The sequence below is a fragment of the Ailuropoda melanoleuca genome, chromosome 12 (assembly GCF_002007445.2).
Source record: "Ailuropoda melanoleuca isolate Jingjing chromosome 12, ASM200744v2, whole genome shotgun sequence".
In the NCBI taxonomy this organism is placed as follows: Eukaryota; Metazoa; Chordata; class Mammalia; order Carnivora; family Ursidae; genus Ailuropoda; species Ailuropoda melanoleuca.
This window is the reverse complement of record NC_048229.1, coordinates 77,896,489-77,920,746: the sequence shown is the minus strand read 5'-3', so window position 1 is coordinate 77,920,746 and position 24,258 is coordinate 77,896,489. Positions and strand designations below refer to the sequence as shown.

The 24,258-nt window shown below is 54.9% G+C and overlaps 1 protein-coding gene across 1 annotated transcript; it reads right to left on the bottom strand.

Annotated features, from left to right (window-relative positions):
* Positions 1-2,715: 2,715 nt before the first annotated feature.
* KIAA0513 (KIAA0513 ortholog) lies at positions 2,716-22,330 on the bottom strand. The gene is made up of 10 exons (XM_011229772.3): positions 21,841-22,330; positions 19,667-19,766; positions 18,538-18,611; positions 15,202-15,272; positions 13,154-13,361; positions 12,231-12,271; positions 11,618-11,696; positions 10,239-10,319; positions 9,662-9,756; positions 2,716-8,432 (listed from the first exon to the last, which is right to left on the bottom strand). The coding sequence occupies exons 1-10, from the start codon at positions 22,167-22,169 to the stop codon at positions 8,383-8,385; spliced, it is 1,128 nt and encodes a 375-aa protein (XP_011228074.1). The 5' UTR covers positions 22,170-22,330; the 3' UTR covers positions 2,716-8,382.
* Positions 22,331-24,258: the final 1,928 nt, after the last annotated feature.

Below are 24,258 nucleotides of genomic sequence, written 5' to 3'. Positions count from 1 at the left end.
GCACCCTGCAAACTAGGACGCAGCAGATGGTGCTCACGGACGTGAGGAATCCATACGTCAGCGTCTACACAACCCAAAGTTGGCCAGACTCCGTGCGGCGCCGTTCAAGGTCCAACGCGCCTTCAAGAAACACAACCCAGCCCAAACGCGCGTGGAGCCCGAGGAGCCCGAACAGCCAAAGCAGAGCAAAGACCAGCACGCCGGAGGCGCCACAATCCCAGCGCCGAGCCACACGCGTCTGCATACCACCCGGGCAGCGCGGCTCCGCGGCACGACCAGGCCACCGGGGGCCCGCCAAGAACGGCGCGCGCCCGCCAGCCCGTCGCCAAAGCCGCGCGGGACACGCGCTCCGGCCGCTGACGCACGAGCCCCGCAGTTTCCGCACCTCGCCCTTCCAAGACTCCCTCTCAGCCGACACTCACCACGCGCAGGAGGCTGCTCCCTGAGCGTCCTCGCCTCCTCACCTCCTCCTTCTACGTCCTCACCTCCTCCTCCTTCCTCATCCTTGCCTCCTCAGCGTCCTCACCGCCTCCTGTCAGCGGGCACGTGGAGACGGGGCGGGGCGGGAACACGCATGCGCAGTGCAGGGCGGAAGTTGAGGGGCGAGGGCTCGGCTGCCCCCTGCCGGCCCTCGGGGGCAGTGCGGGACGCCCAGCCACAGTTCCGCACCAGGGGCGGGCCCGCGGAATCCCCCAAGTGTTGAAATTCAAACCGAACGGAGCCAAATATCCCATGCCTTATCCAAATTTAGTTAAGGGACCATTAATTGGAAACCCTATAGAACGAAATGAATGCAGCTACGAACTTTACAACGTACACCAAAATTCACTGAGAACTATCCACCGATAAACGTCAAATGCAAATCTATAGCAATTCTAGAATAAATACAGAAGACGATCTACATGGCCTTGGGTTTGGAGTTTTAAAACACCGAAAGACTAGCCACACACAGGCGCAAATCGGTAACGTGTACTTCATAAAATTAAGCCTTCTACTCCGTGGAAGGCCTTGTCTGGGGAACCAGAAGACAAGCCACAGACTAGGAGAAAATACCTGCAAAACCCCTAACGACAAAGGATTCATATTCAAAATGCACACAAAACTCTCGTAACTCCACAATTCAAAGACAACCCACCCCATCAAAAACGGGTACAGGTCTGAACAGACAGCTGAGAAGACAGAGGGTCAACCACGATACCAACATAGGCTCTCCATCACGTACCACGGAATCAAAGATTTGAACAACGATGAGCTAGCAGGCATCCCCTTCAGAGCTGCTGAACGCCCAAACAATGACATTGACGGGATTTGCTGGAGGGTGAGGCACAGGGACGCTTCTATTAAAATACAAATCAGCCGAATAAATTAGAGGATCTAGTTGGCTTCCTTAAGCAACTTGTAACTTTGGCAGAGCAACCTCTCCAGAAGACAGAGGGGTGTTCCCTCAATGATTCCATAAAGTCAGAGGGAGAAAGGTTACAACCCACAGAGAAACACCATTTGAAAGCCTCACTATTTAGACTTTATGTTTAGTCTTGTGAATCTTCAATCAGACACTTTAAATTTATTCCTATAAAGTTTAGACAGAAAAGCCTGGGGTTTTATTCTGTCTTTCGTAGGTGGGAGCCCTGCAGGCACAGCTCCCTGTTGTATTTCGTGGGGATAATGAAGGCAAGAGCAGCAGTGAGCAGCAGTCTGTGCTTTGTGTACACCACGTTTGGTTCTCCCAGGACCACCTAGGATAGGTGGTATGTTCCTTCCCATTTTACAGATGTAGACACCAAGGCTCCCAGGAACGATTTGGCCGCTGGTAGGGACGTGGAATGGAACCTGGCCTCTTTCCGGGGGCTACCCCACCCTGCCCCATGGTCTTCTGGGTCTCTGTTGCCCTAAGTGGATCCCTCCCCTCCCACAGAGTTGCCTCCCACCGTTGGCCTGCTGCTGCTGGCGGACTCCCCCGAGCACTGTAAGAAGAGTCAGAGGTGACAGCCTGGGGTTGGGACTATCCACCACCCAGGCCATCCCTCTATGTTCTGCTAAGACAGGGTGGCGTTCTCCGGACTGGGTGGGAGCACTGGGGACATGGAGGTCAGGCCCTCACCCCCATCCTGCTCCTGGGCCCCCCTCGGGCTGAGGGCCCTTCCCCCAAGCCCTTCACTGCTCCCCAGATTTACCTCCCTCATCTGTTTAGGCCATTTAGAACGTGGCTACTGACTTCTTATAATCTTCTTATAATTCACAAAACACGTCTGTCAAACCACACCGGAAAGGACTGATAAAGGCACCCCGCTCCTGTCAGGTAGGAGATGCAATTGGGTTCCACCTACAGCCCCGACCCCAGGCCCCAAAACACAAGAGGGAGGCAGCTTGGGCTCAGAAGAAGAGCAAGATCAGGATTCCAGCTAGAAGGCGTTGCAGGCGTCCTGGGGGCCTGGGCTGAAGTCCTGTCCACGGGCACCACTCCACCAACACAGACCCCCTGTGCAGACCAGGCCTGGCGGGCCCTCACAGGGGTGCTCCCCCTCCTCCTCATGCTCCCACGAGATGCACACACATCTGCACGAGACCCTCGAGCTCAGCCTAGATGGGGAAAACATCTATTTGACCCCAGGGGGAAAATGCTTTCTTCTGAAAACCCTTTCTTGTCATTGAGAATATTGCAAATTCTGAAGAAGTCCTCACCGATATGTGAAAACAAAAATTAAACAGACCAGCTTTTTTTTTTAAGATAATTTATTTAAGTTTCCTCCTTCTGACAATCTGAGGTGCAATATAGAGACATAGATTTTTTTTTCTTCACAGGAAACAGTTTTGATTTTAGCACTGTTCTGAGATCTCCCACCTTGAAACTTCCTCAGCCTTAAAATACTGTTTGTAGGATGTCACCTGGTGGGACACAGGATTGCGTTAACGGTCACACCAAGAACACCTGCGTCACGGGACTCTACTTTGGGGCTACTAAAGGCAAGGTCTAGGTGTGGCAATGGCAAGTTCAGGGTCCAAGACCAGCTGGCTGAAGGAGAAAACGCAATGCACATGTGTAAACCATCCACGAAAGCCCCCAAAGAGGCCACGGTTTATAACGAAGGCGGCAGACGGGTCTTGTTCTAACACATTTACATATTTGTGGGGGATCTATGTCTAATGTCTGAATTTCTAGCATTTCCTAATGTTCAAAGGTTTGGCTTGTCTTCTTCAAGGTGCCTTACAGAAGTCATAGCCCCAGGCTCACTTGAGACCTCTCGGACAGAGGGAGCTAACCCACGCGGTCTCTAGCACAGAAGAGAACAGACCCCACCCCGTCAGAGCTGACATGTGGGGACAGAGCCCGCAGTGCCTCCCCGTTTTCACGAGCACACATCCAGGACCAAGGAGGGAACAGATACAGCCCCCCAATTCTAGGACTGACCCATGGGTCAAGAGGGATTTGCCAATAGGCAGTCCATTCTAGCTAAAGTGCAGACCCCTTCAGGCGCAGCTCAGGAGGGCTCCAGGTGGTAGTGGGCTCTGCTCTGACGCTGCCTTGTCAAAGCCTTGGAGTCTGGGGGTTAGGCGAGGATCTGGGGGTTAGGCGAGTTCTCCTCCAACTTTGGACACCCTGTGGCAGGTGTGTGTGGAAGTGACGGGAAGATGGGCAAACCTAGACCATTGTGACACTCTTCTAGAAATGACGTTTATCCCTTTCCATTAGTAACCAAGACCCCTGCATTGAGAACACCGCCCCACTTGAATCCTGGGGACACTTGAGTCCCCTGGGCACAGGCGGGGTGGGATTCCACTCCTGGGCTCTGGTCGACTCAGGGAGCATGGGCCAGCATCCAGGGACCAGAGCACACCGGCCCCCACGAGACCCTTTTGTCCCTCCCCGTAGAGTAGGAGACTCTCGGGCCCAGGGACAGCAAGGCACATGATGAGGCCCCACCGGGTCTTAGCGTCTAGAGTATTTGCTGAAGGCAAACAATCTGAAAATGACTCATTCATTTGCTATCAGGTGAACCAACACACCCCTATTCCCAGCCCCACGACGGAAAGGACGTATGGGACACGTGGCCTGTGTGGCCTTGCCCCAGGTCTGAACATTGCACATTACTCAATTAGGGGTGCTTCTAGCTGATGCGATTCCCTTTTTGGTGAAACTCATCCCCGAGAGTCATAAGTAACAAATGATTTACAGGGAAGCTAGGGGGAGGCAGCAGAGAGGTGAGAGCAAGGGTTCAGAACTACAAGGCTGGGGGACTGGGGGGCAGGAGGGACCCCCACCTGGCAGCTGGTCCATGACTGAAGATGGGGAGAGAAGAGAGCAGCCTGAGCTGGTCTGAGTGCTGTACCCCGTCTCCCGAGGCTAAGGGCTGGGTCTCGCTCCTTCCTGGCCTCCTCCCTCTGGACTACAGACCCTCCCTCCCAAGCTTCCTCACTGTTCTGGGAAAAGCACTGCACCACAACCCCCGCCCCCGCCCCCCCCCCAGCTGCCAGGTGTCTGCAGTTTTAGGTAATCTGGTAATAAAGCTGATAGGACCTCACAGGCCCATCTGGATTCGTCCCTAAATAAAAGCCAACCATTAGGCTGCTGGAACGTGCAGGAAGGTCAGGCCTGCAGCTCGCGGCCCTGACTAGCGGTCGCAGGCACTGGGGTTAGACAGAGCCTCGCACAAACTCCTTCGTGGTGTGAACACTGTACTTCTCACATCCGGAGTCTGGAATGCCGGGTGCTCTGTGGGACAAGATTGTCACAAAAAAATATTCCATGGGGGAGCAAACCTCGAGGCTGGGTCTCCTCTCTGCGGCAGCAAACTCCGCTGTCCAGCTGGGCTTGGAGAAGTAACAGACACTCTGGTTTCGACTCCAGCAGAGGAGCACAGAGAAAGGTGAGGCATGCCGCTGACTCTTGCCCTGGGCCTCTGTCCACGGGGGTTCACCAGCTAACCTGCCCCCCAGCTGGGCTCCCCAGCTAACCCTAACATCCTGGATTTTAATTTGGGTACAGAACTCAGGAAATGGGACTCTTTCTTATCCTCTTTTGGTAACTTAAGAGCTTCTTAGCAAACCCTTCCCCCTTTTTTTGGCAACAGGAAAATCACAGTTCATTCCATTTTACTGTACAAACAACTTAGAATATCGGAATCCGGTTCTCCTACCTTTGGTTAAACACACATGCACACAGCAGATGTGATCCGAATATTAATGTGCCCCCCCTTACACAGCTACCAATACTGCTAAAATTAAAACAAAGGCTAAACACATACAAAGCTGCATCTTGGGGCGCCCGGGCGGCTCAGTCAGTTAAGTGTCTGACTCTTGATTTTGGCTCAGGTTATGATCTCAGGGTCATGAGATCGAGCCCCAGGTCGGGCTCCACACTGGGCATGTGATTCTCTCCCTTCTCCCTCAGCACCGCCCCCACCTCCAAAAGCTGCTTCTCAACATCGTCCTGTTTTCCAAGCAGGGAACTTTTTATTGGAGAGGATGAGCTGTCCTAGCTCACGGTGATCCGCACAGCCCCGAAGGACAGCCAGAGAAAACTGAATCACCGCTGCCGAAGGGTGAGCCTTCTGAGCTCCCGGCTTCGGACGCCCTACCTGCTGGGACGGGAAGCTCTCTTCTAGGGTACGACCTGACCCTGCACTGAGCCTACGGTTCCCGAGTTTACAGGAGGGCCTCGCAGGGCTCTCACACCAGTGTGTCCCTGTGTGTGCACCAGAGTGAGGCCTCTGCACACGCTGGGATGTCTGAGCATATCCTGTGTCGGTCTGCTCTGGCTGGGCACCCTAGGGGAGAGACTGTGCCACAGGGACAGAGGAAACCTCAGCAGGGCAATCTGCCAGCCTTCTTTCTAGGGATGGGACTCCTCTAAGTGACACTGGCCAGAGGCACTGTGAGGTGAAATGCTGCCACCTGGCATCAACCCTCTGGGGAGGGCCCAGGTCTCTGGCACCGTCTGAGCAAGCCAGGCAGCCCAAACCCGCTCTTCCCAGTCAGACCCGGAAGCAGCAGCGATGGGAGGGGAGAAAACCCCAAGCAGGCCTTGCTTCCACCTTCAACTGCTACTTTGAGCCCTACGGGGGATCAACATCTCAAGAATACTTTTAAGTTAAAGTGCTTGGAAAAGCCCGAAGAAGTCAAAAGGGCATTTCCCTCCAAAAGCAAGGGGGTCCTGTGGGCCCCACCCCAGGGGGAAAGGGCCACGCTCCCCAGAACTCTGGAAAGAGCCTCAGAACCCACTCCACTCCCTCCAGAAATCAGAATCAGACTTCTATACAAAAATCTTATATACACAAGGATAAGTCTTTTGGGCACCTTACAATACAGTTGTAACGCATTTCAACTAACTACTGAGAAATGACGAATAAAGCCAATGACACCGCAGCTGAAGGGAGAGCCTTGCAGGGGCCTCAGAGAGACCCCTCCCCACCATGCAGCCCTGATTCTACAGAGGGGAAGGGGAGCACAAGGGATTCAGAGGTCATGGTTGAGATTGAGCATTTGAGGAGGGGATGCATTATCTGAACGAGCCATTGGACGAGGGGCCTATATACCCATTAATTTGACCTTATTTCTCTGGAACGCATTCAGTAAAGACATGCGCTGTCCCTGGGGCCCAGCACTAGCCGGGAGTCAGGAGACCTCTGGTCTGTGGGAGCTGCCCCAGCAACGTGGCTGTGCTTTGTTTGGTGACATCGCCAGACGGGCTGACCTCTCTCTCTCTTTCACACATGCACACGCTGCCATCATAAAAACAGGCTGAGTTTCAGGATCCAGCCTTCGGACACCAGCCCACTCCCATCACATCATGCTTCATTCATGTTGCCTCTCCTGCCCTCATGAAGACGCGCGGCTACAGCTCTGTTGGCGCATGCTCGTCTCTGGAACGTTCCAGGGAGGCACCCCACGAGGGAAGGTGTTCCAGCACTGGCCAGGGGAATGACTACCAGGCACATTTTTGCCGTGCTCAAGAGGAGACCGTGATGTAATGACCAAGAGGTAAGGAGGTGGAGAGAGAAAACAGGAGCGGAGGACGTGGGGAAAGGAGAGCGCCCCCGGGCCTACTTCCAGGGTCAGTGCCCAAGTGCAAGGGGCTGAGGCAGAGGGAAGCGGACAGACGGGAAATATTCACACCAGAGGAGCCTCATGCTGGCTGCTTGCTGTCACACGTTAGTCCTCTCGGGGTGGTATGAACCTGAGAGAAAAGCCAGGGTTCCCAGGCACCAGATGCGGGACAGGGGATATGTGCCGAGTGTGCAGGAAAGCGGTCAGCCGGTGAGGGCCGAGGCGGGCAGAGGCGCCTTCCCAAGGCTGCCGGGGGCGGAGGGCCCATGCCTCGCGGCCCCTCCGCTAGCGAACCTCACGCAACTACCACCGGAAGCCGGCTCTGCCTGGCTTGTCTGTAACACCCCCATGGATTTTTCTGTCTTCCCTGAAATACGGAGCAGCAGCGTCTGCTTGTAGAAAGGGTGGCTGTCTTGCAGCTACTGAAGAAACTTCTTTTTTCGGGGCCTCTTTGTGGGGCAGACAGCCCATGCTACCCCCAGGGAGGGAGTGCAGGGCTCTCTCTGCTGCAGAAGGAAGCTGTCAGCTGACCAGGCGTGTTTCACACCGTCTGACACCAACGGAGCTGGTGTGATTGCCAAGCAGCCACGCAGATCCCACAAGGCCTCTAGGGCACTCACACCCCTCGCTGGGCCTTCTGCGGCCATGGAAGAAGGTCCTCTGCCGCGGGCTCTCTCCCTCCCTAAAATAGGAAGTGTCTCTTTCCTCCTAGCAGTTCCTGTGCCTCCAGTTCCTGTCACACGGTGGGGAGCTGGCACAGAGTCAGCAAGTCATGGACGGACCCGGCCCACACAGGGAGGCCCACTGCCCCCTCCGCGAGGCTGTGGCTCAGCAGGAGCCCCAACTGGGGGAGTACCCCTACTCCATCCTGCTGCTGATGAGGGTCCCAGACTGTCACCCGTGTCATTGGCGTGTGCCAGCTCATGATGCCCCCACCTGCACTCCCACGTGCACCCCACCCCCTGTCTCCTGCAGGAGGCTGCAGCAGGCACTGCCCTGAGCCCACCTCGGCTCTGGTGTCCTTCCTCCTCCTCCTGCTCGGTCCTATGTCACGGGCCTGACACCCAGGAGTAGGGACAGTCACCTTGGTTTTAGCCATGTAATCCCAGGGACCCTCTGGCACGCAGATGGGGGGAGCAGACAAGGCAGAAGGGAGGACGGGAGATAGGCAACCAGGTTCTTCTAACCACTAGTTGTAGGGCAGCGTGGAGTGGCTCTGGGTGCTGCCAAGGTCATGCAGGGTCATCAGGTGGGGTGACAGCCAGTCGCTGGCCCAGGAGAGGGGTGCGCACCCTCAGTCCTCCTGGAGGGTGCTCCAGGCGACCTCCCGTGGCCTGCCTACTCAGTGGCCATCTGCTCAATGTGGTCGCTCAGCAGCTTGTATTGCTCTGGAAGAAAAAACAGTGTGAATTCTTGGAAGACAGAGGTCAACACCGGCAGGTAGGTCCTGCTCTTTTCATTCGGGCAGTAACAAAGCCGGACCACACCAGGAATGGTGGTGTCACCAGTGACACCGAGCCCTAAGCCACTAGCATGCTGCATGCCTGGCCCCCGGAAGTGGGCTCCTTGGAAATGGGATGCATCTTCCTATGGAAAGGACGTGAAACCTGCGGAAGGCACAGCGCTGGTGCACGAACCTTGCCACAGTATAGCCAGGCCTGAGTCCTATGGGCTGCACAGGGCTGCATGGTGGGCAAGGGGACAGCGTTTTTGCCCAGTACTGTGGGGCTGATGACAGCATTCTGCAATTTTCCAGGGAAGCATCGAGTACTTTCCTGCCTCCTGAGGCCGCAGCTCTGTGGCCCTTTTAATTTGGTGCAGGATGGGGTTTTTTAAAAAATTTATTTATTTATTTGAGAGAAAGTGCGAGTGGTGGTGGTGGTGGGTGGGGAAGGAGCAGAGAGAGAGGGAATCCCAAGCAGACTCCCCGCTGAGTGCAGAGCCTGACACGGGGCTCGACCCCCAACCCGGAGATCAAGACCTGAGCTGAGACCAAGAGTCTGACACTAAACTGACTGAGCCGTCCAGGTGCCCCAGAGGGAGGTTTTTGGTTTTTTGTTTTGTTTGTTTTGTTTTTGAAAGAACACTGTGTCAGTCCAAATGTACGCTTAAGTGGAAGACTTCTTAGGCCATGCGGGTGGGATGACACGTGAAGGCTGACTCTGATAGATTAGGGGCCGGATGTGCCACGTATCCTCTTTCACTAAAGAAGTCAGAGGTTCTAGAGAAACCTCACGACCCCCATACCTCCCAGGGCAGTGTGGTTCAAGAAACAAAGGCAGGCCATTTAGAAGGAAGGGCAACTCAGGGTCGGAGCTTGGCCATTTTCAAGTTCGGAGTCTGAGCACCCAGTCCCATCTTTACCTTTGGCCCTGTTTGGAAACACTGGGGCAGGTAAGCTCCCTGACCCCAGCCTGCAACACCCCACGGCTGGCAAATGCCACCTAGCAGAAACGGCCTTCCAGATACAATGAGAAGTGTCCCATGCATGTAGGGAGACAGGAATAGAGGAGGGGCGAACGTGCCCGATAGACCAACACCATGTTCCTCATTAAGGCAGCAGCAATCCTTGGAGTGGGGCGGGGCAGAGCACTGGCCGCCGCTGGCCACCGCTCACCTTCATCCAGGTTGCCGATGACGGCCTGCTTCTTCAGGAAGTCATTACATAGCTTCTTGTTGAGCCCGAATGCCAGCATGTTGTGAGTGAACGTGCTGCAGGACAAAGACAGCTGTGAGCTGGCGCCCTTGCTCCTCCCTGGGGAGGGGAGCTGGGGGTGCCCACACGTGGCCCTCCTGGAACGGTGAGAAGTGGAAGCGAAGGGCGGCTGCCTCGGCCCACTGCTACTCTCACTGCACAACTGCCTGCCACCGGGCGTGGGGGCGGGAGGCGCTCGTCCGGAACTGGGAGCCAGGCCAAACGGCGCTAACCGTGGGCTTGTAAGCTGCATGAGACTACGGATGTGTGACACTGTCAGGGCCAGCGCCCCCCCCACCACACCCCCCAGGTGGGAAGGTCTCCTTCGCGGGCCTCTCGTCACCGTCTCTGGGCATCAGTGCCCCCCTCTGCCCTGTTTCCTCCTCCATGACTGGGCATGAGGACAGGCCTTCCGGCAGGAAAGAAACCCAGGCTGGGCCCCCCAATCTTCCCCACTTGGTCGGGGCCCCCAGTGTGGGGTCGTCGTCCTTGCCCTCACCCCAGCTGCCCGAAGGTGATGTTCTCATTGAACCGCAGACTGTCGTTGCGTTCCTCCTGGGTCATGTGGCACCACTTCTCCCTGTAAGCACAGGTGACAGGAGAGGGCTCTGGAATGCCGCCGCATACCCTGCCTCTCGCCCCCCTGCTCTGATCTACAGGGGGCACCCCCACGTTGCCTCCCTGACACGGAGTGGGGAGCACCTCCCCCGAAGAGCTGTTTGATCTGCTTTTCCACGAAGCCTGCCCAGGGTTCTGACACTCTGCCTGACAGGTCCCAAGTACAAACTTCATCACTTCATCCTTCCTGAAATGAGGAGATCCAAAAGCTCATATGCTTTCTACCGACCCAGAGATGACGTGTGCTTGGTGGCTCCCCAGAACATTCTCTAGGAGACAAAAACACCAACCCCCGTGTCCCCTCTGAGGCTCAAGGATGGGAGGTCCCGGTGCCACTGGGGAAGCAGAAAGGCCTGCAGAGAGGACCTGGCCCTGCCAGCGTCCCAGGGGAGTGGGAGCTGAGAACCTGTGCATCCAGGAGGCCCTCAGGCTGCCACTCCATCTGCAGCCCTCATGGGATCCCCCCTGGGGAGCAGGGGAGGCTGGCTGTGCTGAGGGCCACGCTGTCCTGTCAGGTGAGGTCTTGGCTCTGCTGCATTTCCTGGCTCCTGCTTCCTCAGAGGCCAGGTTCATGTCCACGCCCCTCCCCAGAGCACACAGATGAGACCCCGATCTTCCCGAAGGCCCCTGTGAACTGTCCCCCCATGACCACGGTGAAGACAGCACAAAGCCTCTAGCACAAAGTGCAGAAACCCCCAGAGAAAGAAACGCAGTGCGTGTCCGGCACTTTAAATGGCATCAACAACCATGTGGTCTTTCGTGTCTGGCTTTTTCACTCCATAAAATGTTCTCCAGGTTTACCCATGTCTGAACCGTCAGTGTCTCACTCCCTCCCGTGGCTGAAGAAAACCATGAGGCAGGGATATATCGCGTTTTACGTATCCACACATCATGTGTCCACGTCCGTGGACATTCAGGTTCTTTCCAGCTTCCAACTATTAGGAGCCTGTATGCATGAGTCTTTGCTTGAGTACCTGTTCTCAGTTCTCTGGAGTACCTGGCTAGAAGTAGAACTGCCGGGCCACAGGCTAACTCTCCGCTAACATGTTGGGGAACTGCCAGACTGTTTTGCACAGCAGCTGCCCCCTTTCCATTCCCACCGGCAGGGTATGAGGGTTCCAGTTTCTCCACATTCTCACCAACACCTGCCATGGTTCCCCGTTTTAATTCTAGCTATGCCGTTGGGCGGAGTGAGCTCCATGGGTGACAGAGCTGCCGGTGCCCGGAGCCGCGGCCCCACAGGTGCGAGGGCGGCCTTACCAGATGGGCTGCTGCTTCAGGTGTGTGTACAGGTAGATCTTCTCCCCCGTCCTTCCTTCCTCTGGGCTGCACACGGTCACTGCGGGAGGGCGACAAAGACCGCCCGTCGCTCTGGTGGCACCACATGCTGATGAACCCCTCGGCAACCCTCCCGGCAGGCACTGCTTCTCCCCAAAGGTTACAGAAACAACAGTGGAAATCCAAGACTGCTTGCCCTCTGTGGGCAGGAAGGACGCTCCTGCCACCTGGTGGCGGGGACTCCTTCAGAGGGAAGGTCCCTGGCACAGCTCTCCCAGCCCCACCCAGAGCAATACATTCCTTCACTTCCCTGGGACGAGGAATTTAGTTCCCGAATCTTCTCCCCAGAGAAGAGGTTTCCCCCGGAAATTCAATAGGCAAGTCCAGGCCAGGTGGAGAGAAGTCGGGAGTCATCTACGGCAGCATCTCGTGCCCCGGGGGGAGGGGCCCAATGTTGAGGGGCCTGCTTGGTGGTGCTGCTGGTTACTGGGGGGCCGGTCGGAGACCCTGTGGGGGCCTGGCTGTGGGACCAGGGGCATTGCTGTGGCCACAGCCGGGCATCCGCTGGGCCCGGAGAGCACTGGGAGGCACTCACCAGTCTTCTGCGGCTTCTCCTTGGGCTTGTTCTCATCCTCCCTGGGAGAGAGAACCACAGCAGTGACAAAACGACCCCCCTACACATTTTCTCAGCTCAAAGGAACTGGCCTCTACCTGGCTGAAGCGAGATTATGTCTCCTAGCAATGGGTGCGTTTCACATGGTTTCCTCTGAAAAAGTGTCATAAGTCAATGCTACATTTACCAATTGCCAAACTTCCAGAACAAAGGAGATGCGGCATGGAGGCTCCTTTGCACCATTTTCTCTGAATCCAAAACTGTCTGGACCAGACGAGGAAAAAGCCAAGTCACCCGGCTGTAAGCAGCCATCGGAGGGGACAGTGGGGACTGGAGGGGACTGGGAGGGGTGGCACAGACATCGGGATCCTGGGGTACTCTCTTGCTGACGTGCCCCCTTTCTTGGGAGGTCTTGGCTTAACACCCCGTTCTCAAGCGCCCGGTCCTGGAAGGCTCCTGAGCTCCCGCCGGAGAACGGCTGTCCCGGGGGACAGGGGTCTGGCCCTGCCTACCTGGTTCCGTTCACACTAGCTCTCACCACACTTCCAGGAGGAAGGACCGAGAGGGTTTGTAATTCCCCTCCTGCCCGCCGCAAGTTTCCACATGCATCCTATCTGTCCCAGAAAACCCCGACCCCCAGGACATCCCTGCCTGTCAGCCAACCCAACGGCATTGGTGAATCACAGAAAACTCGGTGGGGAGGGAGGGGCTGGGGAGTCAAGCGGTGCTGGCAGCTGTGCTTTCCAGGAGCAGCTCTCGGGCCCCAAAGGTCACCCAGGGCGGCCAAGCGGACTCCTCCCTGGCCAGGCCACAGCCGCCCTGTCACTGTCACCGGCAGACTGAATGCGGCTTCTGCCCTCAGTCATACCTGCCCCTCCCCCCACAGTTCACCTGGTGACACTTACTCGTGTTTCCTGGCCAGGGGTCCTTTCAGCTTGGTCTCCAGTCCCCCGAAGAAGCCCTTGACATTCTCTGTCTTGGCCGAGGTGTTCTTCAGCAGCCGTTCAGCAATGTCCTTCTTCTCGGCCAGCCAGCTGTTGGCGGACTTCAGGTAGGAGTCGATGCTCCCTGCCGGCTTCTCCTTGGACTCAGAGGGCAGCAGGCACGGCTTACCTGGACGGGGTGAGGGGTGGGAGGGAGCAGGAATGGAACCACGCTGTGTAGTAGGCACAACAGGGCGCTGGAGCCTCTCAGTGGCAGTGGTGACCAGCGAAGGCCCCAAGACGCCGCCAGGGGAAGGCGGAGGGCCGGGCCTCTGGGGACCACAGCTAAGCACCTACTGTGCACAAGAAGGCAGCCAGGTGCACCCGGACTAAGGGAGACACAGAAAAGGACCCAGCTCTGAAGAAGCTCAAGGACCTGAAGGAAGGCAGCAACGCACACACAGGGATACACGGTCGCGGTGGAGGCCGAGGGTTACAGGGGGACTAAGGGCCACTCCCCGTGCAAGGAGGAGGCATGCTGACTCCAGACAGCTCTGGGCCCCTGCTGTGGCCTGAAACTGGACAAAGAGAGAGTGGGCATCTTGGGAGAGAACAGTAAGGCCAAAGGGTCTCCCACAGGCCAAGGCGCCCCCTACAGGTCAGAGTCTCTGGCAGGTCAAGGTGCCCCCCTTGGGCCAAAGGCTCTCCTGTAGGTCAAGGCGCCCCCTGCAGGCCAAAGGGTCTCCCTCAGGTCAAGGCTCCCCCTACAGGTCAGAGTCTCCTGAAGATCAAGGCACCCCAGCAGATCAAGACCTTACCTCAGGTCAAAGATACCCTCTTTGGGTGCCTGTGTGGCTTAGTCGGTTAAGCCTCTGCCTTGGGCTCAGGTCATGATCCCAGGGTCCTGGGATGGAGCCCCACATCGCAGGGAGCCTGGTTCTACCTCTGATCCTACCCCTTCTCATGCTCTCTCTCTTGCTCACTCTTTCTCTCAAATAAATAAAACCTTTAAAAAAAATCTTAAAAAAAAAAAGATAGCCCCTTCAGAGCCTTGCAGGTCAAAGGGCCCCACAGGTCAAGGTGCTGAGTGTCCCTTACTAATTTAAGCTGCTCTGTGTTTAGATGTGATCCCCACTCCTTTGAGAAGGAGGAGCCATCGTTTGGATGAGGGGTTCCCATTTGACCCAAAGGTCTGGCATGAAGGACCGGCCCAATGGTGGCCTGGCCTGGAGCTAAGGCAGTCCGACCAGCTGTGGCCAGCAGGACTGAGGCACGGGGAGGATGGGCAGTTGGGAGTGAGGGGAGGACTGAGCAAAGCTGCAGAGGACACACGGTTTCCACACAAGAGCAAAACTGTGTATCCTCAGAGAGGTGGGAAGGGAGGCCGTGCTTACTGCCACCCTGACCCAGCTCTAGACCACATGGGGCCCCCAGCAGCCCTCTGCTTATAGCGGCCTGAATGAGTCCCTGCTGTCACACCCAAGAAACTTCACACAGGGAGCCCTCAAGCTCTGATTTCCAGAAAGTTGCAGAGCAATGAGCCAGAGGAGCTGTGAGACATCAGGATGAGGAACAAACTGTGCTCTTCATGAGGGCGTCACCGGCCCACACACAGGGGCGTTTTCCACCCCAAGACCCTGCACCGCTCCTCCCACTCTCTTCAAGAGCCAACCCCGTGCTGTATTTTGCTAAAACGTGAAAGTGATGTCCTCACATCCAGCAATTGCTGAGTCGACCATGAAATTTCCCACCAAATGAACGTATTCTCTCATCCCCCAGCCGCTGGGTGGCTTCCTTCCGACCACGGATTGGCAACCTCATGACCCTCGATATGGACCACAGCCTCTCCTCCTGTTTCAGGAATCTCACTCCTTGCGCATCCCGCCCTAACCTCAGGTTCTCTTGTTTTCTGGAAGCCTCACAACCCTGTGCTAATAGGGAAGAAATCCTCACTCGATGCCACGTTACGAGGTGCCAAGTCTTGAGTTCCCACGTTTGCCCTCCACCGCAGCCGCGTCCCTGGGCCTTACCCATGTGGTAGTAGGTGAAGCACATGGTCATGAGGTTCTTAGCAGGCCCGAAGTCGTCCATCTGATGACACCTAAAATGACAAGGAAGCCCGATTAGCTAAAGAATCGTTCTACCCAATTTCCTCACTGCAAGCTCATGAAGCAAGACCTAAAAATTTTGTAAATATGTCCACATTCATACCTCACTCCCCAGATGCTACGTAGAAGCAACAAAAAAAAAAAAATCCCCAACTGGGTGAGTTACCCACAGGCACACAGCTGGGGTCTGATTCTGGGCGGGAAGGAGGTCTCGGTCCATCGGCCTGGACTCCATCCCTTTCAAGGCGAACAGGCAAGGCTCAGGAAGCCTCAATCCTACCCACGGGAGCAGCACCAGGACTGGAAGTCAGGCCTCAGGCCTCGGCCAAAATCAGTGGCCCCAGGCCGCGCAGCCCTCCAGCCCCTACTTCTCAGGAGTCGGCAGTGAGTTAGAGGGTACACTCAGTGGTTTTCAGACTCAGTTACATCAGAATCGCCCTGAGAGCAGTTATGATATGGATTGCTGGGTTCACCCTGAGAATTGGGTTCAGTGGGTCTGGGGAAGGGCCTAAGAACGTGCATTTCTTGTTTTGGGGTTTTTTTTTAGATTTTATTTATTTGACAGAAAGAGAGAGAGAGCGAGAGCATAAGCGGGGGAGCCGCAGGCAGAGGCAGAGGGAGAAGCAGGCTCCCTGCTAAGCAGGGAGCCCGATGCAGGGCTCGATCCCAGGACCCTGAGATCATGACCTGAGCTGCAGGCAGATGCTTAACTGACCGAGCCACCAAGGCGTCCCCAAGAACGGGCATTTCTAACAAACTGCGTTATGAAGCTAGTGTTCTAATGCTCATGGACCCAGTTGAGAACCACCGGAAATATGAATACCTACCCTATGTCACTTGCTGAAAATCAAATTAAGTTGCCAAATACAAGAACCTTTTATAGACTAAAAAAATGCTCTACAAATGTTAAGGATAATCACTATATTATACTTACTACATGAAGGCTTATGAGCTACACACAGATCTAGTCAACTTAGCAAACAAAAAAGGGGGGGGATCTTCAAACAGGGGTCCTGCCTGCCCCTAGGAATGTGCCCTGTGACAGCTGCAAATGCTACCCTGTTGCCCACTGCAGCGCTGTGACCCAGAGACAATGAAGAGGAATAATCCAGCGACCATTGGTGGGGCACGAGCAGAACAGACAATAATCCAGCGACCATTGGTGGGGCACGAGCAGAACAGACTACGGTGCATTTAGATATCAGACCACCACACAGCCATTATAAACGCAGAACTGTATGTGGACACAACGCCTTTTTGGGAAAGATACACATTCGCTGGGATGCGTGTCATCAACAGGGGTTACCACCGGGAGACCACAGTAGCGATGACAAGGTTGTGCAAAGGGGTCTCCTTTCCATTGAGGTGCTATGCCTCTCTAACCTGTTCTTCTGTATTTTTCTTTCCTGTTCAGTTTCTAACCTTGCACAAATAGTCCTTAAGAAAAAAAAAAGTCAATGGAATGTATCTGGACAGTGGGGTAAGGGCCACTTTTATCTTTTAATATAAAAATAATCTAATTAGGGGCTCCTGGGTGGCTCAGTTGGTTAAGCATCTGCCTTCGGCTCAGGTCATGATCCCAGCGTCCCGGATCGAGCCCCATGTCAGGCTCTCTGATCAGCGAGGAGTCTGCTTCTCCCTCTCCCTCTGCTGCTCCCCCTGCTTATGCCGTCTCACTCTCCCCTCTCTCTCAAATAAGTAAGTACAATCTTTAAAACAAAAATCTAATAAAACTTAAAGAATTCTGCCACTAAAATCATAAAGGACTATATATAAAAGTAAAAATGTAAGACACTAATAAACTAAAAATTATAAAACTCAAATTTTAAAAATTCATATTTTTAAAAGATTATAAGGTTTTTTCCTTTTATTCCCCCCAGCCATACACAAATACATATGCTCACCAAGAAATGGGGAGATTCTGTGTTTTGGTCGGGTTGGAATTTGAATTTTATCCCCCCCCCATTTTATTTGAAGGAAAAATTCAAAGTCAATGCAGAATTAAATACATGCTACCAAGTGGGACAGGTGCAACGTCTGCACAATATGGATTCGTGAGAAATCCTACGGATGGGAATGTTCAGAAGCCGAGGCGCTCTCAGTGCCTGCAAGCATGCCGCACACAAGACAACTGGGTCTGTTTGAAACCCGCTCCTTCCGTGATACTTTCTCGTCCCTCCACCCTTGCCAGCTCTGAGATGCAGAGGCCCCCCATGGGAGCCTATCCTCAACTTGGGACATTCCGAGCAGGTGCCGGAAAAACAGGGATCCTCCCCTCTTTGGTCTTTTCCCTCCAGTCCATGCTCCACGTTCACGGAATAAAGAGGTAAGGAGACACTGAGACACAGGGGAATTAAGGTTCGTAAGAGCTGCTATGTCTCTGCTGGGAGAAGGGGAAAGGAAAAGTAAAGAAGGGGGTTTTCAGGCCTGGAAGGACAAAAGGGACATGGGGACAAACCACGGGACCAGGACCTGCTTCGGGGCCACAATGAGGGGACGGAGGGTAAGTGGGGTACAAACAGCTGTCAGATCGGGGCTTCCTCTCCCCCGTCCTCTCCCACTTCTCACCCACAGTGCCCTCCCCCTCCCCCATCAGTAAAGCTGCTGTTTGCTTCCCCAAGGCAGAGACACATCCCCTCCTTCCATGCTGGTGGGGGGGCTGTCAGCTGCTCTGACGTAGGTCCTGGATGTCTGACGTGAGTCTGGCCGTCCCAGGGCCCCAGGGCCTCAGGAGGAGAGAGCCTGTGAGTCACATGGCCTGCCTCCCACAGCTACACAAAGGCAGAGAGGGGCCCTTTTCATCACCCTCCAGCTTCTAGCGTGCTGTTTGTGATAAAAGGTTCCAGCAGGGCCTAATTAGCATGCAGGGCAGGCTGGAGTCATCCGAGTACATCATTAAGTGGGTGGTTATCTAGTTGGAAGTACTTCACAACAAGAAATCCAGAAAAGGCCACATCTCCGCAGCAGGAGGGCAGAGTCAATCGTGTGTCATCCCCGCCTGTCATGATGGCCCTCATGGAGGGATTTACTCACACCCAGCTGCTGTCCCCTTACGTCCACTGCTGCGGGGTGGGGACCCTAACCCCCTCCCACGAGAGGCTGGTGCAACGCTGCTTCTCAGCGTTGGGGGGCGAGGGGGGCGGTCAGAGCAAGTGCTGGCTGACAACTCGTGCAGCTGTTACGACTGGGTTAGTACGGGGCACGGAAGGCGGGGAAGATGTGCTTTAGGACAAAGGCTTTGAGCACCGCATCACTTACTCGAACAGGACTACGGCGAAAGACTGCACCAGGCGGTAGAAGGTGGGCTCCGAGACGCACTTGGAGTTGCAGCGCTGCGCGGGAAGAAGGCAGACACGTCACTGGGCAAGCGGGTGGCCGAGGCGCGCTGCAGCTCGGACAGGCACCGGGCTCACCGCGCTGAGCGCCACTAGATGCAGCGGGACCGCGAGCGCAGGACGGGAGCCACCCTGCCTGCACCGTGGTAACTGGGCCCCCGAGCAGAGCACAGGCCAACATCTTCCTGCATCTCCTTGAAATTTTAAGAACTAGGAACCCCACACATTCACTTACACAACACAGAAGAGTTTGGAGGGATGAACCCCCTGGGGGACAACATGGGCCATTTCTGGGTTGTAGAGTTACGGGCCGTTGCTCTATTTGTGCTGGTCTGAGCTTTTTAATTTCACTTGGAAAAATAAATGGTGATAAAAATACTTTAAAAACTAAGAGTTTAAGCCAGTTTACAGGAAAAAAAAAGAACCTACTAGGTATTTACAAAAAATAATTCTTTTCTGAAATCGCATGGCTGTCATGCCCTACATTATCTTTGTAAAACCGAACATTGGGGGTTATTGAATAAAAGTACGCATCAACGATGGACATGCTTGCCCTTACAAAAGGAACTTTTCTGTAATTGCACGCAGTTGGAAAGGACTAGTGGGCTTGCTCATTCTTTCTAGCGGGGCATCCGGATGAGCAACTTCCTGTTTCCCGCTATTCTAACGAGGCCTTATGGGAACATCTTTAAGTAAGTTCTATTAGTTTCNAATCGCATGGCTGTCATGCCCTACATTATCTTTGTAAAACCGAACATTGGGGGTTATTGAATAAAAGTACGCATCAACGATGGACATGCTTGCCCTTACAAAAGGAACTTTTCTGTAATTGCACGCAGTTGGAAAGGACTAGTGGGCTTGCTCATTCTTTCTAGCGGGGCATCCGGATGAGCAACTTCCTGTTTCCCGCTATTCTAACGAGGCCTTATGGGAACATCTTTAAGTAAGTTCTATTAGTTTCACTGCTGGGTTGTTTCCTGCGGGTCTTTTCTCCAGAGCGAGAGCAGCAGAGGTGGCGAGAAGGGGCCACGCCTCCCGTCGCCGCCTCTCACCTGGGCGCTCACGTATCGAGCAAACCACTCGCGGCCTTTTCCGTTCTCACTGCTACAGTACTCTCCAAACTTGGCTTTCTCCTCCTGGTCCAAGTCCTCCCTGAAAGGAACACAGGAGGAAAATCAACTTTCAGTCCTCTGCAACAAACACGGCCAGCGCGGGGAAGAGGCAGGAGAGGGAACGGGGAAGTATGGCCCCCCAGCCAAGGGTGGACGCCTGACTTACACCGGCGCATCCCACCCTCGGCTGAGCCCACGAGGAAATGGGGTCATTTCTATGTCAAAGCTGAAGAGACTGGCTCAGAGGACCAGACACAGCTGGGGAGTGGTGAACAGGCGCTCCATCCAGACTTCCTGGCTCCAAAGCCCAGCCTCCGTCCCTGCGTCCTGCGTCCAGTGAAACAGGGGCACTGACAAAGGTAATGCGACCCTCTGAGGGCCTGGTCCCCTAGCTCCGCTGCCCTCCCACTCACTGGTGCTGAAGTCAGTGGAGAGCCACCCAGTGAATTCAAGAATCCCTAATTTGCAGGACACATTGGCTTGATGCAAGGGAGACTGGTTGGTTATGCCAAAGGCCAGTCTGCTCACCTCTCTGGCAATCCTGGGTGTGTATGTGAGGGATGGAGACTGGGGGACCCGGGGGGGTCACCATGGCCAGGGTGAACAGAATGTCTGCCTGACCCCAAACCACTTCTGATCACTCTTCGTGGGAGACTAATACTTTGCCCCCACATTTAAAGACAAGATAAAAAAGAAACAGAAGGCTGAAGATCAATTAGCTCATGCAATTTTTCATTTATTTAAGGTTTGGTAGAAAACATCTTGGTCTCATTTATCCCAAAATACCAACACCAGATGAAATAGGAGAATTTGCCAGCCAGTCTGCACTGATTTCTGGAATGCTCTTGAAAACGCATCCGGCTCAGTAGTCCATGCTCCATATTGCTGACAGGCTGCCGCAAATATAGATCGGCCTTCCTGACAAATTAGCAAACTTCTGTGCTTTCTCCCCTTTCATTAACTGGGTGTGCTCGGAGAAAGCTGACTAATTCCAGTGTTAGTCAAACAAAATTAGGAGGGAGCCGCATCCACTGCTCTCCCAGAATGCATTCAAAATCAAACATGAATGCGTTTTTCGATGGTCCACTATTTGGATCATCACTGAGCTCTCTTCCCTATTCTAACTGCAAAGGAAACTCCTGAAAAAGGCAGACATCCACTTTGCCAGGTTATAAACAAGGGACCTTAATCACGGTAGGAAATAATATCCTCTTTACAGAGCGTCAACAGGCAAAGATTCTTCCTGTTGCTTTAATAAAATGGGGAAATGATCCCTTCGGTCCCTGAGCTCTTCACACTGAAGTGCGTGCACAGAGAGTCCAAAGGTTTTGCTGAAATGCAGAGTCAGGCTCAGCGGGTCTGGGTGGGGCCCAAGACTCTGCATTTCTAGCAAGCTCCCATGATGTCGATGCTGTAGGTCCACGTCCGGCAAATGAGCAGCAAAGCCTTCCGTGACTAGCATGTGCCAGGGATGCAGGGCAAGGCTGGTATCAGAAACCCAGGAATTTGGGTTTGCGGGCTCCCCACCCTCATGGTGAGATAGTAATAAGAGTGGGGCGGGAACTGGAGGCCTGCCCACAGACACCCCCTCCTCAGTCTGATCCCAACCCAAACTCTGTTCCTGCTGCTCCAATTGCCAGGGCTCCTATTTACCCCTTCAGGAACCATCAAAGAAAGGCAAGAAAGAGGAGCAGGGAAGGGTCCCCATCCTGGCAGCTGCTTGAGGCTCGCTGCCATGAGCAATGCGAGGAGTATGGGTAATCGAAACCTTCCGGCCACTACTGCCCCTGCACTGGAAGTCCGCTAGTTGCAGTGGCACCCTAGCCCAGGGTGTCTGACGCTAACCTGCAAGGGCTCAGACACGGGGAAGCAAACCTAGAGTCCTGCTGGATTTAGCAGCGAGGACGCAAGAATGTCAGCAGAGTGGCTGGAGCCAGGGGTGGGGCGGAAGGGGCAGCGAAACTCCCCAAATGCTTCTACCTGCAGCCGGGGGTGGGGGCTAAGAACCACCTAGGTGGCCCACCACTGGCCTGTGAGGGAGCGGAAGCCAGGGCCCCAGGGGGTGCCCTGCCAAGGACAGAGCCCAAGGCAGAGAGTGGGTCCTGGGGGCTCACCCTCCAGAGAAGATCTTCTCCACGTAGCCGCGCATGAACTCCCGGAGCTCCAGGGTCTCCTCGTCCTTGGCCGACTCGGTGCTCTGGTTGGAAGAGAAGGACTCGTTGGAGGAGGAGCGGCGGTACTGGTCCCAGGACGGGTGTGAGGGCGACTCGCCCATGTCATTCTCGCTGTCCGCAGACTCTGTGGTCTCGCTCTCCGAAGCACCGTCGCCCTGCGAGCTGTCCCCATCCTGCAGCTTCGGAGGCAACGTCTCCAGGGGCGAGGAGGCAGACGGCTCAGTCCCAAAGTCAATCAGCGCACCCACAGGGACCTCCGGGACCTCCATGGTTCAGGGAGGCTTCCAGGCTGGAAGGCCAGCAGACGGGATTCCCAGATGTGTCAGTGGGAGCTGGAGGCCAAGTGCCTGAGTTGCTTGGGAGCTGCTGGCCACCAGGAGTCCTCTGGGGCAGCGCCTGTGGCCCTAAGGCATCTAGAACGGAAGACACAGAAACGTTATCACGACGAGAGCTACTCCCTGCGTAAGGGGAATTCAGCACTGAGAATCCGGACTTAAATGAATAAATGAGACCACAAATTCCCTGAAAAGAGAATAGGCTCCGAACTGCTAGAATCTGGGTCAGGACTACAGGGACGTCGTTTCCCTACTGTCTACTGCTAAACACCTGATACATGGTAGGCACTCAGTAAGTATTTGTTGAAATAATAAATACATAAATACCAACAATCAGGACTTCTCCAAACTACACACATAGACTTCAAAGCCACTGCACCTGCTGGCCCTCTCCCTGCGCTGGCCTACCAGACTGATGCCAGTAAATAAAAAGGCCAACCTGGGCTAGAATCAGAAAAACACCAGGGACACATCTGCCCGCTCACTGTCGTTAGGGTCAGTGGCTATGGGAGATGGTGCTTTCTGACACATTGGGAAAAGCCGCCTCTCCTGGCGCGTGGGCCCCTCCCCTCCTGGGCTGCCATCTCTTCCTTCCTGGGCTCCTATCTGAGGATTCTTCCACTCAAGACCCAGAACCTTCCCAGGTTGCGAGACAGATTCCCCTTTTCATATCACTCACCAGCCCTCCGTCGGCTTCTGAACATCACTGGCTGCCCAGACCCAGCCTCTCCATCCTGCCCTCTCCCTGCACTCCAGCCACCTGGATGATGGCATGCGTCTCATGGTGCCTGTTCCTTCTGCCACCCCCTCCCCTCCCCACTCCATCCCTTGTTCCTGCTGTTCATCCCCCAGGCGGATACAGTGCCACCTCTCCTGAGCAGCTCACGCCACCCCAGTCAAAACTATTCCCTGATGTCTCTGTGCACCCCCAGCATTTTATTCACCCCCATTTATAATTCTGCTTGTTTGACGGATCGATATTACTACTTCTGTTCATCCCACTGAAGTATAAGCCCCTCCGTAGCGAGTGCAGTCTCGACAAAGGAAGTGCTCGCTGTGTGTCTGTGAACGGAAGGACAGAGCTGCCCATGAATGTATTCAAAGAGCTGGGGTAGGGGCGGAGGGCAGGCAGTGCAAGAAGAGAGGTGGGTTAGAATCTTCGAGTCTAAACCGAGTTTCCTGTCTGCCAGCTGGGGAGTCACCTACCAGTTCTGGGACCCACCTTCCCCAGGGGTGAGCGGCAGACGGCTCAGCATGAAGCAAGAGCCCTCCTGCGGGCAAGAGCAGCCTCGAGACTGGGCCTGCCGTTTCCTCACCCTCTGCAGACCCTGAATATCTAGGACAGCCCCCCGCAGACAGGTGGCTGCCGATGCTGCGGCACTCATGCGTCTTCGGAGGGTAATTTGATACTCGATTGCGTTTGCTGTCTGTTAAGAGCTTAATGTTCACAAATCGATCATGGGTTCCTCCAAATTCCCCAGCTCAGGATATTTTTAAATGTCCTGAGTCAGAAAGACGGAACGGCTGGCTCCTTGTCAGAGCGGCAACGGTACACTGTCTGTATAGTCCTACAAAGCTTGCCTTGGTTCAAAAAAGAGAAGCATAAACCTGAACTCGAAAGAACCGGCTGGGCCCAGAGAGAAACACGGGGTTTTCAGGAGCTCAGGAAGACAGCAGCACCACTTGGAGAGGCAGAGACTGAGGAGTGGCTGTCTGAGGCTGGGTCAGCCCCGGCTCCCCNCACTCGAAAGAACCGGCTGGGCCCAGAGAGAAACACGGGGTTTTCAGGAGCTCAGGAGACAGCAGCACCACTTGGAGAGGCAGAGACTGAGGAGTGGCTGTCTGAGGCTGGGTCAGCCCCGGCTCCCCTCCTGCTACCTGTGCCCATGGCCTCTGTTCTCTGGGCCAGGGTTTCCCGTCTCAGACACTACGGTCGGGCTCAAATTCTAGGGTCCTTCTGGCCACCACATTCGCAGACTCTCTGAAGCACAGAAAATCACACCTATGACAACACACTGGGTGT

Bases quoted from the DNA above. Each gene is read 5' to 3' on its own strand.
- KIAA0513 (XM_011229772.3), bottom strand. From the start codon at position 22,169: ATGGAGGTCCCGGAGGTCCCTGTGGGTGCGCTGATTGACTTTGGGACT. The intron at 9,757-10,238 runs GTGAGGGCAAGG...TTTGTCCTGCAG, and splicing joins ATCACCTTCGGGCAGCTGGG to CACGTTCACTCACAACATGC. The intron at 8,433-9,661 runs GTGAGCGGTGGC...TTTTTCTTCCAG, and splicing joins CATCGGCAACCTGGATGAAG to AGCAATACAAGCTGCTGAGC.